The sequence below is a fragment of the Staurois parvus genome, unplaced genomic scaffold, assembly GCF_062004578.1.
Source record: "Staurois parvus isolate SC_StPar_1 unplaced genomic scaffold, SC_StPar_1.0 ptg000087l, whole genome shotgun sequence".
NCBI lineage: Eukaryota > Metazoa > Chordata > Amphibia > Anura > Ranidae > Staurois > Staurois parvus.
This window is the reverse complement of record NW_028317883.1, coordinates 6,228,750-6,245,702: the sequence shown is the minus strand read 5'-3', so window position 1 is coordinate 6,245,702 and position 16,953 is coordinate 6,228,750. Positions and strand designations below refer to the sequence as shown.

Here is a 16,953-nt window from a genome sequence, read left to right as displayed (position 1 = left end):
GCATACAGTCAAAGCTGGAAATTTACATATTTTAATTACAGAAAGTGACATCATTTTTGAGACTAAGGAAAGGGTGAGAGCTTCCAATATGGAAGTGACTGCTCTGGACTGCAACAAAATGTCAGCCCCCAGCAAGAAGAAACAGGAGCAATGCTGGAGGCAATTTACAGTACAAACTAATTTTGGTAGCATAATTAATGTGTAATGTATATTCTTTTGTTAAAATACATTAATTGTTGTCAAACTCTTACGGGTAAAGTTCCACTACATGTACGGCTAGCTTTAGACAGTTGTCACCTGAACTAGTGACTCTTCCTCTTCTGATAATAATAAAATTACCCATCACTTTCATTCTCAACGATATTGATCCCTAGGACAATTAGACAGTGTACATCACACCCGGTGGTGACAACCGTAAAAACCTGACAAACATTTGGCTATATACACACACATTAAGGGGAGCTTCAGCTCCTGTTCTTCAGGGCTCTGCCCCCTCCTGTGCTGTCATTATGGCACATGCGAAGATATGCCAAAGGGCTCTGCCCAGCCATCAAATTCTGGCAAAGCCCTTCAACACATCCACACATGTGCAGGGTATTTCCCGCACATGCACAAAGAGTGTGGAAAGATTGTGAGTTCCGAGCTACGCAGCTTTGCACACGCACAGGGAAACTCATATGCACAGATGTGTATAGGGAGTCCCATGCATGCACAGATGGCTGCAAGGCTGTTAGGACCTGAAGCCCTGCAGCACATCTGCAGAATCTGGAAGGGATCTAGGGTGCCACAGATGTCATTCTGGCCTAGGTAAGAAATGTGAAAGGTGGGGGGAGGAGAAGGCAGGGCAAGTGTTTTAGGATGAAAGTCATATGTTACAAAAGAAAAGCTTAAAGTTGATCAACGTGTCATCAGGAATTTATGTTTATCCTGATAGTTGAGTTGGAGTATACCTCTTTCCAGCACCATTATTTTAGACTGGATAACAAGGAATGTGTCTGCATTGGATAATCTGTAGCGTCTTGTATACTGTATAGAAATTGTATATGCTCCAGCTATAGAAACAAAGTCAATCTCCATTGCCAAGGGGCCTAAACCAGATATGTATTCCCTCGTGCAGCCACTGCAGACTTCATACACTGTTCATCTATTGTGGAGCATTAGAACACTAATCATGGCAGATGAGGTGGATTTACCACCAATGAGCATTGACTGACATGAAGCACAAAGGAATAACTGTAGCAGCAGGGAAGATATAGATCCATAAATCATTTACATAATACATTTAATAACTCTCTCTATACTTTTCATCAAGCTCATTAGAAGCAATCCAGAGAGCTCTACTATGAGGAAACTGCTCAAACACCTTTATTCGACTTTTTTTTTTTCTTCAATTGATTACACACTTGAGTCTTCCTTTGCTTTCTTTAGATTTAGAAGCAGGATTGGATAACAATGAGCTTTAATAATCAGTGACCCCAATGGTAAAATTCATTAGTGATCGGCAACACTACTCAAGGTACTTTGCCATTGTGCAAAGGTTAACAATCTGCTTGAGTTTAAAACAATCAAATGCAGACAAATGCAAGAGGCTTTTCTCTTTGTGTAATATTTGTAGCTTATTTTATGCAACCTCCTTCTCACACTTAATATTTGTCTAGGTGAGGCTGTAGTGGGCCCGCAGAGTAGGTGGAATCTATGCACATGTCACCATAGCGCTAAGGATTCAAGGAGATCTCCAAGCAACATAATAGATGTCCATCCAGATGTTGATGCCATCTACAATTGGTAGGCTACGCCAATTCCAAATTCTTCAGACCAGAGAAACCAGCACCATAAGCAAACAACAAAAAGGCGCAAAGGCCTAGTGCAGGGGTTTCCAAACTTTCTAAACAAAGGGCCAGTTTACTGTCCCTCAGGTTTTAGAGGGCTAGACTGTGACCAGTGGGAGTAGAAAATGCACCGCATCAGTGCTGCCCTTCATCCAGTGGGATCAGGCGGAAGGTGAGGACTCCAACGGCCAGGGCTCACCCAGGCAGAAGCGGGACGCCAACTCCAGCGTCTACAAGGGCAAGAAGTGCCGCATGGAGTCCTGCTTTGACTTCTCGCTGTGCCGGCAGAACGGTTTCAAGGTATACACCTACCCTCAGCAGAAGGGGGACAAGATTTCGGAGAGTTACCAAAACCTCCTGTCGGCCATTGAGGCCTCCAGGTACTACACCTCGGACCCCAGCCAGGCTTGCCTGTTTGTCCTGAGCCTGGACACCTTGGACCGGGACCAGCTGTTCCCACAGTATGTCCACAACCTCCACTCCAAGGTCCAGAATTTGCACCTGTGGAACAACGTTAGAAACCATTTAATTTTTAATTTATACTCTGGGACCTGGCCAGACTACACCGAAGACGTGGGCTTCGACATCGGCCAGGCCATGCTGGCCAAGGCCAGCATCAGCATGGACAACTTCCACCCCAACTTTGACATTTCCATCCCGTTATTTTCTAAGGATCATCCCAGGACAGGGGGGAACAGGGGTTTCTGCGATTTAACACTATAGATTCAGAAGTACATGTTAGTCTTCAAAGGGAAAAGAAACTTGATGGGGATAGGGTCAGACAACAGGAATGCATTATATCATGTTCATAATGGGGAGGATGTGGTACTCTTGACTACTTGCAAGCATGGAAAAGACTGGCACAAGCACAAGGACTCACGGTGTGACAAAGATAACGCGGAATATGAGAAGTGGTGTCTGCTTGGTGTACACCGTCCTCTCCCTCCTTTTTTTTATTTTTTCTCTTCCCCGGTACAGATGCGGTTAACAGAGGGAGGAATAGTGTCCTCTGTCTGGTGTCTGTGGGAGGAATGGTGCCCCATCACTGGTGTCAGTGATTAGAATGGTGCTCCAGTGGCCGGATAAAGGCAAGCTAAGGGCCACATCTGGCCCACGGGCCGCAAGTCGGGAGACATACTACATTAACAAACATACATTTATTGATAATAAACCAAAGAGTGCATACTAACAATAGCCTTAGGAAACAATAGCAGTATAAGCACAACAGCAGTGGCAGGGTGGTCTTCTTAAAGACGACAATCACATGACCTTGACATCACTGATGCATTTCAAGGTACGGCACATCTTCAGAGCAAAACAATGCATGTTTGGTAATGCACTAGGCCTTTGTGCCTTTTTTGTTTTTTTGCTCATAGAGTAGGTGGATCTGGGAGGATGAAACACACTTTGCTGTATTTTCACAAGCTGTCATTTAGAAGACATTAGCCAGTAGGTTTTCCAGCCAAACAAAATGATTGCAATAATGAAAACTGAAGTCAATTGTGTGGTATTCCAGCCATACATCATACCCAAATATCCAATGTCTGGTACTCACATTGCACTTCAATGTACTGTCGGGTCTCCAGATCCTTCACAGCTGGATGGTCAACCATACACACAAAGGGAACCTCGTCATCTTCGCGGAGAACGGTGACCGATATCTGGCTGCGTACTCTAAACATCTTGTTGTCCACGGCCTCCACTTCTGTTTTACTACCTGTGAACATTTCATGCAAGTCATTAGGTCAGAGTAATGCCGCATTACAAAATTCAACTTTCATCACTTTGATTTCTGCAGTAACGTCACTGCTTTTTGCTCTCTTTCTGCTGCCATATGTACTAAGTGCACTTTGCAGAGTAATTTCCCAGTCTTGTCAAAGGCATGTCCTAGTTTTTTGTTTGCCTCCACAACTGTAAGCAATGTCAAAATGACCTGGTTGCGAGTTTCTCCATCTAATAGGTAATTTCGATTTGCTTTTTCTTTTCTGCATAGAAACATCATAGGGTTGAGCAATGACTCACTCTCTTTCCTTAACAAGCAACTAGCCATCTCTTTGTTTCATGTTCTACACCGACACGCTAAATCGCTTCTAAGGTCTTTGCCGTTTATGCTTCTCAGTGATGAATCACACGGAGCTTGCAGCATTATAATAAATCCTGTCAAACTTAACCTTTGACATATATGCATAATTCTTTACTGCCATGTGACTGCAGCACACTGCTTGGTGCATATGGAAAATCTGGTAAATCTCAGAGCAAGCATAATAGACATCAAGTTGTAAGATTCTATTAGGTACCAGTATATATTCAATTTCACTGGCCTTGTGCATCATGAATGAAAACAAATAGCTAATGTAAGAGCAGTCAGACACCATACCTGCCTATACTACAAAGGACTGCTTGTGAAAACGCAATCTCTTCATGTCAGTTAAAGCTGAACTCCAGGCAAATGGCTAAATTCACAAATGCAATACATATATGCGAGCTGTTTAACCTACCAAACAGTTTGTAATACTGTCCATCCAGTTCTGAGATGTTCTCATGTCTGCTACACAGCACAGCCCTTTCTGACAGGGAAGGATACCTGATTTTTTATTTATTGTATTTCAATAATGCTTAGCGTATAAGTTTACCTTTGGGAACATGGTACATGTTCCACCCGTTTTTAGGGTGGAACATGTAACATGTTCCCACTGCTGCAGCTGCTGTCCGGTTCTCCCCCCCACCCTCACCCCAACGTGACAGCAGTAAGGGGAGAAGTATTCCATAGTAGTTGTCAGTTTTCTAAAAATTGGCTCGGTCGTGTGAGGCTCAGCCCACACAGCCGCATCAATCATTCACTGAGTTCTGTGAATGAATGAACTACAAGTACCGGCATCCTTTACAGATGTCGGCTTGTATTTCTCAATGAACTACCACGGTGCTGTTGAGCCCTGTGATAATTCATTGAATGTTCCTGTCAGTGTTAAACTGTCTGCTTGAACAAGGTACAAGCACACAGATTAAACTGACACTCTGCAGGAGATGTACATTTTTTTTATCTAACATTTCGTAGTTCGACTTCTGTTCAACCACAGTGGCCACACATGCATAAAAAAATTGGCTGGTAAAATTTCGATCTATGTATGGCCAGCTTAAAGTAGTACAGGCAAAACTTTTTTATTAAGTTTGGATAGCACAAATGAGGGTTATAACTTGTCAGATTTTTTTTTTTTATTGCCATCTGTGTTCCATTGCACAGATTTCCCTGCACCGCACTTTCTGTCCAATAACCAAATAGGAAGTGAAAGGAAATCCCTGCAAATTAGGAACATTTCTTAGGCCCCCCAGGTCACCTGAACTAGTGTCCCTTTTCTAGGGACAACCCAAAATTTGGGATTTTCTTTTACTTTCAATGATAATGGTAAACCGGACAAATACTGTAGAGGGTGAATCTTCCTAATGGGGGCACAGACAGCAATAAAAGCCAGACAAGTGTTCTAATCCATCCTCACTGGACAAGTTCAGCTTTAGAACACATTACATTTTCCACCCGTACTTTGGGTGGAACATGTAACCTGTTCCAGCATTTGCACCCTCCACCCCTCTTCCCCATGACAGCAGGTGGGGGATCTTCTCCCAGCAGTCGCTGTCACAATTTGGAAGTAGTGCGGCTGTGCAGGTGTGAATGGATAGACTAAAAGTATTGTCAACTATCACGGCTGATTGTAATTCTCCATGAACTATGAGGGTGCTGGTGAGCTCTCTCGTTCATTGATTCATCTTGCTCTCATGTAACTGCCTGCCTGTATGAAGTATGGGCAGACCACTATACTGAGAGTCTGCAGGAGCCTGAGATTGCACTCATCTGCTGACTGCACGCGCTATGCCCTGAAGGCTTCATAGGATAAAAAAAATATATAATAATAATAAATGCACTTTACCTGCAAAAAAAAAAAAAAATGTGCATTTGTTTATTTTATTTTTTTTCTTTTAGTCTTTAAGCTCACTTGGTCAGGAAAAATAAAAATGGTGAACACTCTACACACCCCTTGGTCCCTGCTGTACTTAGCTCTGTGGGTGACGAGTTGTCAGTGCCTACACAGCTGGAGCAGCAGCTCATGGATTTGAAATCCCTGCTCTTCTTCCCTTCATTCTGTAGGGCTTACAGGGAGGATCAGAGTGATTCTGATTGGTGATCGCCATCAAAGAGCATCACTTTGATCCATCCTGGAAGTGCTACAGAAAAGGAGGGGAAGAAGAGTGGGGATTTTAAGTGCACGAGCTGCTGCTCCAGCTGTGTAGGCACTGACGACTCGTCACCCACAGAGGTAAGTACAGCAGGGACCAAGGGGGGTGGGGAGGTGTAGAGTGTTAGTTCACCTTCCCCATGGAGTCAAGTACTGTAGGGATGTAGGGAGTGTGTTGGGTGTCAGTTTATATTTTCATTTTATCTGAAAAGGTGAACTAGTCCTTAAAAGGTATGAAAAGGAGAAGCAACATATTCAAAAGGCACATTTCACTGTCTCTCTGCTTTCTCCTCCTATCAGCATGCTCACTGATTGGTTCTATGTGCTGCTTCTCCCTTTCCCACTCTGAACTCCTTAGTACACAAACTGCAAGAGACTGACACCAAATCAAATTCAGGTACTTGCTCTAGTTGTATAAAAAAAAAAAACACATTTAATAATGAGTTGATGAATACAGAGTTGCATTAATTTGTTTTTTCTATGTGCCTGGAGTTCAGCTTTACTCGTAGAATAGCAATTTCTGAATACATTCATGGTATAGTGTATGGTATATACTTGTAGTACTTTATCTATTCTCCTCTATGTTGCAGCTGAACAAATATAATGCATTATGCATTACATCAACCAACCAAAGATAAATGCAGTCGGACAAAAAATGAAATATGATTGGCTGACATAGATACGGAATATCATAGCTCTGGGCACTGATATTAAATAAGTCATATGGTATTCTGATAAACTGAACTTACCATTTGTAAGGGCTTTCTACTTCAATCTTTTGGAAGATACTATTGAAAATGCTTTCCTTTATATCACCACTAAAAAGCTCTACCAAACAGTGAAAACTGATGTCAAAAAAGGGAGGGAAGTTTACAATAAAGATAGCTTAGAAGAGTAGATGTTAAAGGCCAATGGATGCAAAGCCCTGGAGTTCAGGGGTTGGTATGGCTACTGGATTCTGAGTGGTCACAGATTAAGGCTTCAAGCTGAAATGCTTTGTAGTGAATGGTGAATTGCCATTATGTTCTGTTCCCTGGAATCAGCCTAACAGCTTGTTCACACCATGACGCACATTATAACATATTACCGTAACATATTGTAGCTACGCATTTCAATTCAAAGTTAATTGCTATCAAACGCACATCTACAGTGCTACACACCTGAGTTCTAGCGCATTGAAACACACAGATGTATATTTTTCCACTGCCCTGAAAAAATTGCGCAGAGCATATTATTATAATTTTTTTTTAAACTGGGATAATGAACCGCTTCCAGAGCGCCCTATAGCAGAACTACTGCTACAGGGTGGCAGGACTGCGCAAAATCACGTGTATATATATATACATGTGATTTTGAATTTCGGGGTAGGGGGCTACCCGCATCGCCACTGGCAGCTTCAGTTGACGATCACGGGGTCCCAGCTGGAGATTCCCCACCAGCACCTGCCGAGTATCACTGATGGGGGAGAGGTCTGTATGCAAACAATACAGATCTCTCCCCTGTCAGCTCCAGCACACTGCTTTGTATGGCTTTGCAGTGGGCTTACATAGTAAAGCACATCACAAAGTAAAACATACACAGCACACAGATAACCCTTTGATCGCCCCAGATGTTAACCCCTTCCTGCCCGGTGTCATTAGTACAGTGTCAGGGCTTTTTATTAGCACTGATCACTGTATTTGTGTCACAGGGGATGTCAGTGAAAGTTAGTCAGTCCCCCCAGTGACAAATTGGTGATTGCCGCCATTACTAGTATAAAAAAAAAATCCCAGTATATACACAGCCATTTGTAGATGCTATAGCTTTCACGTAAACCAATTAATTTACACGTATTGGGATTTTTGTTTTAAAATTGCCAGTGTCATAACTGATCACAGCACCATGACAGTTGCAGATCCAACAGAGGTTAAGATGGAAGCTTCTTTGGCTGAAAAGGATACAAGGGTTCAGCTCCACTTTAAAGTGATATTAAATCCAAAAACAAAACAAAAAAAATATTAAATTGAAGCTCACTAATTCCTTGATGTGGTGGCTGCATTCATTTTCGTTTATTAGACTTTTTTGCCTTCATTTTGACCTGGTGATTTGGCCAGTGAGTGTTATTTTTCAACATCCTTTACAGTGGAACTAAACTCTCCTATCCTTTTCAGCCAAGGAAACTACCTTCTTAGCCTCTGTTTGATCTGCACCTGCCATGATGCTGCACATGTTATGACATGCTATGACTCCATCCATTTGATGGTTTGACAGTTCAGTTGAGAGCACTAGCAAATGTGACAGTTATATTCTTGGCATGCCAAGAATGGAACTGTTTTGTGAAACTGTTAAATTGACCAGTTTAATAACGCTAAAGCTGTCCACACAATGAGGCAGAGAGAGGGCTGAAACAAACCATTACCACTGACTTACATTGGACAACATTTATTCATTTACGTGAAACCTTTATCCCAAAATGAAAAAAAAAAATGTTTGCTGTAACTGCTTATAAAGTGTTAGCTGGCGTTGAACTTCAAGTCCACCTAAATCTTCTAATCTAACACTATCCTCCCCCAGACTGATAATGCTGGGGTCCAAAAGGTGTCTGCTTTACTACTTCATCCAGAATGCAGGTGCCCTAAGACAGGAGGTGTGTTACTGGCTAGAACACCAAGGGAAGAAAAGGAAAACTGTCTAAAAAAGGAAAACTAACACAGGCACCGCATCTAAGGATTGGTAAGCTGCAATATACTCCATTTTTTGTTTTGAGTTTAAAGTGGAGCTCCACCCAAAAGGGGAAGTTCCGCTTTAAGGACTGCTCCCCATTAAAGATTGGCACCTTTGGGGGGCGGGAACGGGTACCCAAATTTGACAGGTACCCACTCCCACTTCCGGTTTGATCGCCTAGGCAAGCTATCACAGCCAGGTGCCCACACTGAAGATGCCGGCCTCCTGGAATACAGGATGGCCGATGAAACGGGCTGCAGGACACACACCATGGGACTGAGGGACAGGTAAGCGGCTGTTTTTTATTTTTTGACAGTGTGAGCGGAACTCCGCTTTAATACGGCTTTAAATACAGCAGCCTAATGTTGGGCATACTAATAACTAGAACACTGTTCAATATAAAGATTGTTTCAATTGTTTGCACTAAAATGGTAGGTACAGTCAAATATTCACTGCAAAGGATCTGAGTCAAGGTGAAAAATCCAGTCAAATTAAAGTGGTATTAAACCCTTAACCAAATATGATATCTTGCAGCTTACCAATCCTTAGATGAGGTAGCTGCATTAGTTTTCTATCTTTTTAGTCCCCCCCGTTTTCACCCCCTTGGATTATGGTGTCTGCATTCTGAATGAAGTCGCAAAAGAGACAGCAGCATTTTTAATTTAGGGGAAGGGGGGCGTTAGATATACTAGCAGATTTAAATACACTAACAAATTGAAACCAAAATGCAAGATAACGCTTTATAAGCCGTTATAGCAACAGTTTCCTTCCTTTTGGAATAAAGTCTGGTAAAGGAAGTTGAAAAATAACAGGCTCACTGGTCAGATCGCAAGGTGAAAATGTCATTGTAAGCAACCCTGGCAGTGTCTCAACCCCCTAACTGCCACATCTTCAGGACAACTTGTTTTGTTGAAAAATAACAGACTTACTGGATGGATCAACAGGCGAAAAAAAAGGAAAGAAAGTCTAAAAAAGTAGATGAATACAGACATCACATATAATGATAAATGTTTGCTTAATCCCACTTTAACTTTTATTCTTTTAAGCTATCATTTTCAACTGTATGATCACGGGCTGACTGCTTATTGCTCTGAGTATGGCCTATTTAATTTGTATAGCATGAGATGATTTATTTACCATGGCACATGCCTATAGTACGTCACATCGACTTACCTTCTATCTCTTGATTTCCCTTGAACCAGCGTATTACTGCAGCTGGTTTGCTGGCCATGGCTGTGCAGTTCATCTCCACTTCTTCCCCTTCCACATACGTGTCCTTCTGCACATCAATGACCAGGTTGTTTGGTGGAACTGAAACAATAACAAAGATGGGGTGGAAGGATATAGCAAGAGATAGGTGAATATTATGGAGATCTCCGTTTATTGGAGTAAAGGGAACCAAGGACAAAAGTTACAGAATGAGGAATTTACAGCACTTAAAGCTTTAGCTAAAACATGCAGCAGAGTACAACGGGGCTTATCTATAAAACCCAAGATGTAAAACAGAACTGTTGCCCATGGCAACCAATCAGCCTTCATCCCTTTTCCTAGCCTCCAGGGGAGGAATGTCAGCTGCAATCATGTTACTTCTTGCGGCCTATCAGATCACTTTTGCCTTCATCCTGGTTTCTATAAACAAGCCCCGGCACGTGTGACCGGATTAAAACCCTTCAATGATCATGGCACATCTTGGCCTTTGTGGACAGATGACTTTGAACAACGGTTTTAGACAAATGAGATAAAAGGCCACACACTAAAAGAGGTTAACACAAATATCACCAAAGACCAGGACAGATTGCCTGCGACACAACAGATGTAGATGACATATTCATTAACTCAGAGGGTCAGCAGAATGCAGCAGCATCAGTTGTTTTTAGACATTATAAAAGGGATAAATGAAAAAGAAAAGGCTTGCATCAGGAAAATAGAAGGTGAAATACGGGGCATGGACAAACAGAAAGGAAAGCGATCAGGAAAGGATGATAATAAAATGGGTGACATAAAGATAAGACTTGGGGGGAGGTCACTGCTTACTAAGAACTGTAATAGTGGTGTAGGCCTCCTGTGGGGGGTCCGTGTAGAGCTGACAGAAATATCTCCCCTCATCGTGGATAGACACGTTCGTGAGCGACACCCTCAGCTCGTTACTGGAGAAGTTCACCAGCTGGAACCGTGCGTCTTTCAGAGCTGCGAAATTCAAGAATATTAGTACTTTCCAGTAAATAATAAAGCAAAGCCACATGTATCACCATCTGTTGTCAGCCTTGGAAGAAGTGCACATTACTCAGTATTAAAAGAAAAACACTTAAAGCCATTAAGACGGGGGATTATAGAGTTAAAAGAAAACTATTAAAAAAATCAATAAGACAAACCGGGCATTAACTCCTTACAATACACTTGGTATGAGACTTCCCGGAATGACTTATCAAAGTGCAGACATGAATCCATAGTTGCGAACCACAACGACCAGCATGGTTGGCAAGGTAACAGAAAAAGACGATGATTGGGCCTCATTTCAACGAAAATGATATTAAAGGTATGATGTTTTAGCATAAAAATAAAAATGATGTTATACTTACCCATTTTGTGTATTGGTATTGCACAGAGCGGTTCCTTACTTCCTCTTCTGGAGTTCTCCTTTCCTGGGGGTGTCCTGCATTAAGCTGTGTGCTGAAGGGGCACCCGCGCAGGCGTGCTCTCAGACCGGGCTGTGCGCATCTATGGAGGTACACAGCCTGGCTAGGCCATGCCCCCTGCTCTCTGATTTGACTGACAGCAGCAGGAGCCAATAGCAGGTTACAGATCGCTTGATTCCCCCATCAACAAAGTCAGAGCTGATAGGGGAATCCCTCCCAAAGTGCTTGTGTTCTGCCAGCAAGGAGCCTTTCCTGCTGGCAGAACACAACTAGTGTTTCTGGTTATAGCCGGTGGCACTAATCCGTTTGGGAAAAACCCAACAGGTTGGTTTTACACAACAGATAAGGGGTGCTCATCCTGTGGCCCTCGGAGCCCTCTGATTCGGGCCTCAAACTGAATGCAGGAGTTTGAGATCGCAAGATTTAATAAAATTCTATGGCATAGTGCAGCTAACCCGCAAGAAGGCCACAGGTGCACTGAGCTGCACCACAGTGCGGGTAAACCATAGCGCATCAGTGTGAAAGCGGCCATATAGTGGGCTTAGGACAGTAAGTGCTAATTTACATTTGGGGATTGGGAGGCAGTAAAATCCCACAGCTGAGACGTGTTTTTACATTTGCATTTCATTGTGGCTTGTGACCAGTTACCAAATCATTTAAGCGGCCCTCGCTCTACAGAAGGCTGAGCACCCCTACAATAGACAGACGTGTGTACAACCAGAGTATGCTAATCCAGTGAGGAAAACCCATCGGGGCAGTTGTGCAGAAGCCGATCTGTAGACCAACTTCTGTACAAACACAGAGTCCATACATGGATCAAGGCCAGTCCCTTCTGATCTGGCCACATTTTGATTCATGTATGGCCAGCTTAGTGATTAGATCAGCTGCTGAAATTGCTTAAAAAAAATAAATGAAAAGTACAAGGTCCACATTAACCTCTACAAGGCTGCACAGCCATACTACTTCTGCAGCAGGGACCTATTCTTTCAAGCCCTTGCTCATAAATGGCTAACCCATAAATGGGGCTCATAACATACTCTCGATTGAGGATATCCGGAATCTGCTACTCCCCAAGAGTTGATCCAGGTTTTAGTATGCAAATTACTTTCTAGGCATGTTTCTCGCATGCAAATGCTTTTTTTATTACTTAGATTTGCATAAAAATACAGCAAATGTAATGAATCATAAGCAAAATAAGAAGTGATCTCTGGAGAAAGGTTCTCACACACAATACATGCCTTAATAAACATTAGTGCATCAAGCCTATTAGCCTTAATTATCCCTATAAGTATGCTGATGTCTGCTGATCCCCTATAGTCACTCAACGTTTTGTTCAACCTGAGGCAATACATTTCTACCATACACTTTACAGGGGACAGGTAATTTACTGTACGTTTCAAGACATCTTAGGAATTTCCAGGTAATAAACGCTCACTTGAAACGGTGAACATGGGAAGGTTGTTTTCTTGGGGTGATTAATGTCAGGAGATTAATCGCAGTTAATCGCGCTTTTCTTATGTGATTAATCTCATGAGATTTAATCTCCCGAAATCGCTTGTACAGTCAAAGCTAATAAAACGGCATGAATCAGTTATAATTTAGGGAGGGCAGAGGAAGCCGGATAATGAGCAGAACAATCTATCACTAAGTAACACTTTCACAAATCACAGCAGCTTCAAGGCTGAAGAAAGTAACAATGTTTCCCCAAGAAAGTAAAGCAAGAGCAGATGTCCATGAGCAAAAATACAACCCGCCGTAAAACAAATTGTCCTTTACTGCGAGATGAAATGGGCCCTCTAGTTTCACACATATTTACTTTGTAATTTCATATGTCTGGAAGAAGACAGATTTTTTTTTTTCCTTTTTGAACTCTCAAAAGTTCCCATTCTGTCATGGAAGTCTCTCAAGGGCAAAGTGACAAAAGCCTTGGACCATAATGTCTCCAAGGCCCTGACAAATACAGAGCTATTTGTCACCACTTATTGACCAGTGGCGTGAAGGTGTGAGGGAAAATATCTAAGGTTCTGCTCTGTACATTTATACAGAGACCACTGGCAGAACCATATCTATTTCACATAATATTCAAAGCTGGCATTACACATCCACGTGTCGTACACAATATATTATACATTGGCTAACACTAAAGTCTTTTTCTAGCATCAGAAAACTCAGTTTTTTCCAGTATCAGAAACTGAAACAACACACTTGACACCAGAAGCTTTCAAAACAAACTGCTAAATATTTAGGCCTAATATTTCATATCTGATGTCAGCCCCATATTTTGGTAAAGGATAAGTTCACCTTTGGGAACATGTTACATGTACCCAAATGTACGTTTCTAGGGTGGAACATGTAACATCTTCCCATAACCACAGCCGCGTCTGCCACCCCCCCCCCCCTCCCTCTGACAGATACGTGGAGAAGTTCCCCCGTACTATCTGTCAGATTGCAAGACAGCGCAGCCGTGCGGCCACATCATTCATTCACAGACTTCAGTCAATAAATGAACTGCAAGTCTCAACAGCATTAGCGGTTGTGGGCTTGTAGTTTTCAATGAACTACCATGGTGCTGTGTCGCCATGGTAGTTCACTGAAGCTTCAAGTCAGAATATGTTTGCTCGTACATCCCTGTATGGCAAGCAGATATTCTGACAGGTCTGCAGGAGACCTGCATGGCATCAGCGATCTACTGATCGCTGGTGCAATGCTTTCCAGTCTTCTTTGGACAAAATTATTAAATGCACATTTTTTTACCTGCAAAAAATGTGCATTTATTATTTTTGTCCAAAAGGTGAACTTATCCTTTAAAGCCTAAGGGCCCTTCATTAAGCGGCGCACCATTCAGCAGGGGGTCCATGAACAGAACAGGACAGATGTTAGTGTTTCAAACATCTGGGTGGCTAGATTTAACCAGACTTGTGTCCATTTCCATCCGGCTACCTCTGTCAGGTTTAGGTCCGGAAAAATAGGAAAGGACCCAGTTCTTTTCGTTTTTTTTTCTTCTGGACCTGAGTGGACTCTGAGTTAGGCTGCTGTAAGCAGACACAAGTCAATTTACATTATCCTGCCCATAGGCCCTCATGGAGCTTCTGATCAGGTCCACAAGGCAGACAGGTCTGATTAGAAAGTCCGTGTGAAAGGGCCACAAGTTTGGTCAATTTGTTTTTTTTTTTTTAATTAGCACAAGGCACATGACTTACTACAAATGTGATATGTCCCTTGTGGTGATGGCTGCTGCTTTATTTGAAATCTGAAGCTCTCAAATATCCCACCTCCCCCAAGTTGGTAATCTTCCAGTGCAGTGGGAGTTAATAGAGCTTAAGGGCCTGAACAAGCATTAATCAAGAGGAACTATGCCCACATCCATTTCCACCTACCTTCATCTTCTGTACTATAGCTTTCATGTATAAAAAGCACTCTATGAATAGAGGAGGTGGACCTTTCAGTTATCCACTTGTCCTCCCATTCATAGATGCTATAGTACAGCTTCTATGAATGGATGACAAGAGGGGCATAGTCGGCACACTTTATTAGTACCGGTCACAGGTTTCTTGGCTCTATTAACCCTTGAGGGAGGTTCAGTGAAAAAAAAAATGTTTAACTAAACTAAGGCTGGCCATACATTATACAATTATCTGCAGATTTTCTGCCCAATTTCCTTTAGATTTACCTTCAACTATGTAGTGCAAGGGCCTGCCTAATTGGATATAACTGAAAGTGTTGTTTAGGTTTGTCCTCCTATTATATGGTTTTTGGTAAATCTAAACCAAAAATCTGCAGATAATTGTATAATGTATGGCCAGCCTAAGGCTTTAATGCCACCCAGTATAGTGACAAGGCAGCACAATAATCACACTGTGTAAACTACAAAGACTTGGTCTACAGGATTCTTCTCTTTTTATTATTTGTGTGTAGTCCTATAATCTGTCTAGAACAATAACAATATCCAAGGTGTTTGGTCTACAGCTTTGTCCTTTAGGAAGGCCATAATCAGTCACCAGCTGGCCCTGCAATGGCATTCTAAGGAGGAGCGAGTGTAACATGTAATAAGTTCACAAAGGTATTATTTAGAGGTATTAACACCAGGTGTAGTTGATCCAGGGAATATCTGATTGCCTCCTGGGGGGCATCAGACAGGAAGGTTTTCCCACACTGAAGTAAATTGGATCATGCTTTATTGGGGTTTTTTTGCCTTCTACATGATCTACTGTGGGAATAGGCTTGTGTATAAGGAGGGTTTTATTTTATTATTTATGTTGAACTAAATAGACTAGTGTCTTGTTTCAACCTATGTAAATATGGAATTATTATCTTACTGCAAATGTGTTATTTTGGCCAGGATACCATATTATTACCAACAGTGTTATACAGGTCTCTTTAAATGCCAAAATCCTTTATCTGATGGATCGTTTACTTAGCATGCCTAGATTTTTGAAGAGGAAGAAAAACATTGCTCTCATACATCTTTATCTTGAAAGGCTGGGGAGTTTTGCTACATGACACAGCATTAAATAATGATATAGGTGTACTAAAGTGGGTACTTAGAAAGCAAATTATTCTAATGAAAAACTAAGCAGAAAAGGATTTTGAAGTCATGTCACATTGATCCTTTTTAATTCAAGGGACAAGAGCATATTAAAGGATATTTCTGTATTCCTATTACCTTATATTTATTAGCTAATGCGTGTTCTGCAATCTTTTTTATTCTAATTTCAGAGCATTATCTGCACTATCTTACAGACACAGCTGCTTTTCATAATTGCAATCCTAGTATTGGTTATGGCAACAACAATTGGTCAGTCCACCCAGAACTGTCAGTTTCAGTAATTGCTAAACATTGAATCACATGGGTAAAATGGTTGGAACAGTGAGAAAAAGGTTGCATGGCCACGGCTTTGATGTACACACATTTAACCTAAATCCCCTGTAGCTAGGCAATTTTTATTTCAACATGATGGTGGACCACCTGAATTTTGAGACATTAAGCAGTTGAGATTCCATTTTTGAGAAAGGCTTTTTAATAAATGGGTATTCCAACAGGAATGTAAATTAATTTTGGAACTGAACGCAAGATGTCTGCCTGGTTTAAATGAGAGTCTGAGCTTTAGTTCTTTTTTTTTAAATTTATTAATGTTTTATGATTGATTATATTTTATTATTTTGAGCTGCTCCCAGTTTTATTTTTTTTTTCCCATATGATTTTCTTTGTGGGACTCCACCTTGAGTTGGGTGTCCTATTTTGGATCATTCGTTATATACCTTTGATAAGGGTCTCAGTGTGAATGAATGGGTCCCATCTCCCTTTGTACAATTTTGTATATTCCCTCTGTACAAGTATAGAGGGGTTAGTATTGTAAAAGTGAATGTTTGCGGATTCACTCTTTCATGATTGGGATGGCCAGTGGGGCTGTTTACTCACATTGATATGCTACAATTCCTTACATGGTACAAAAGGTGCCCACTAATAATTCAAATTTATAAAATATATTTACAATTGGGGAAGACCAAGTTGTTGCAGTTAAGGGACAGTTATTAGGACAGCTACATTATTTAATG

At 41.7% G+C, this 16,953-nt stretch overlaps 1 protein-coding gene across 7 annotated transcripts in view; it reads right to left on the bottom strand.

The window, feature by feature from the left end:
* Positions 1-16,953, bottom strand: part of CADM1 (cell adhesion molecule 1) — a 535,014-nt gene that overhangs the window by 200,682 nt on the left and 317,379 nt on the right. For all 7 annotated transcript variants that reach the window (XM_089670164.1, XM_089670158.1, XM_089670161.1 and 4 more), the window contains 3 exons: positions 10,796-10,948; positions 9,935-10,072; positions 3,385-3,546 (listed from right to left, as the gene is read on the bottom strand). In XM_089670164.1, coding sequence (XP_089526290.1) covers positions 3,385-3,546; positions 9,935-10,072; positions 10,796-10,948 — 453 coding nt within the window. The remainder of the gene's footprint in view (positions 1-3,384; positions 3,547-9,934; positions 10,073-10,795; positions 10,949-16,953) is intronic.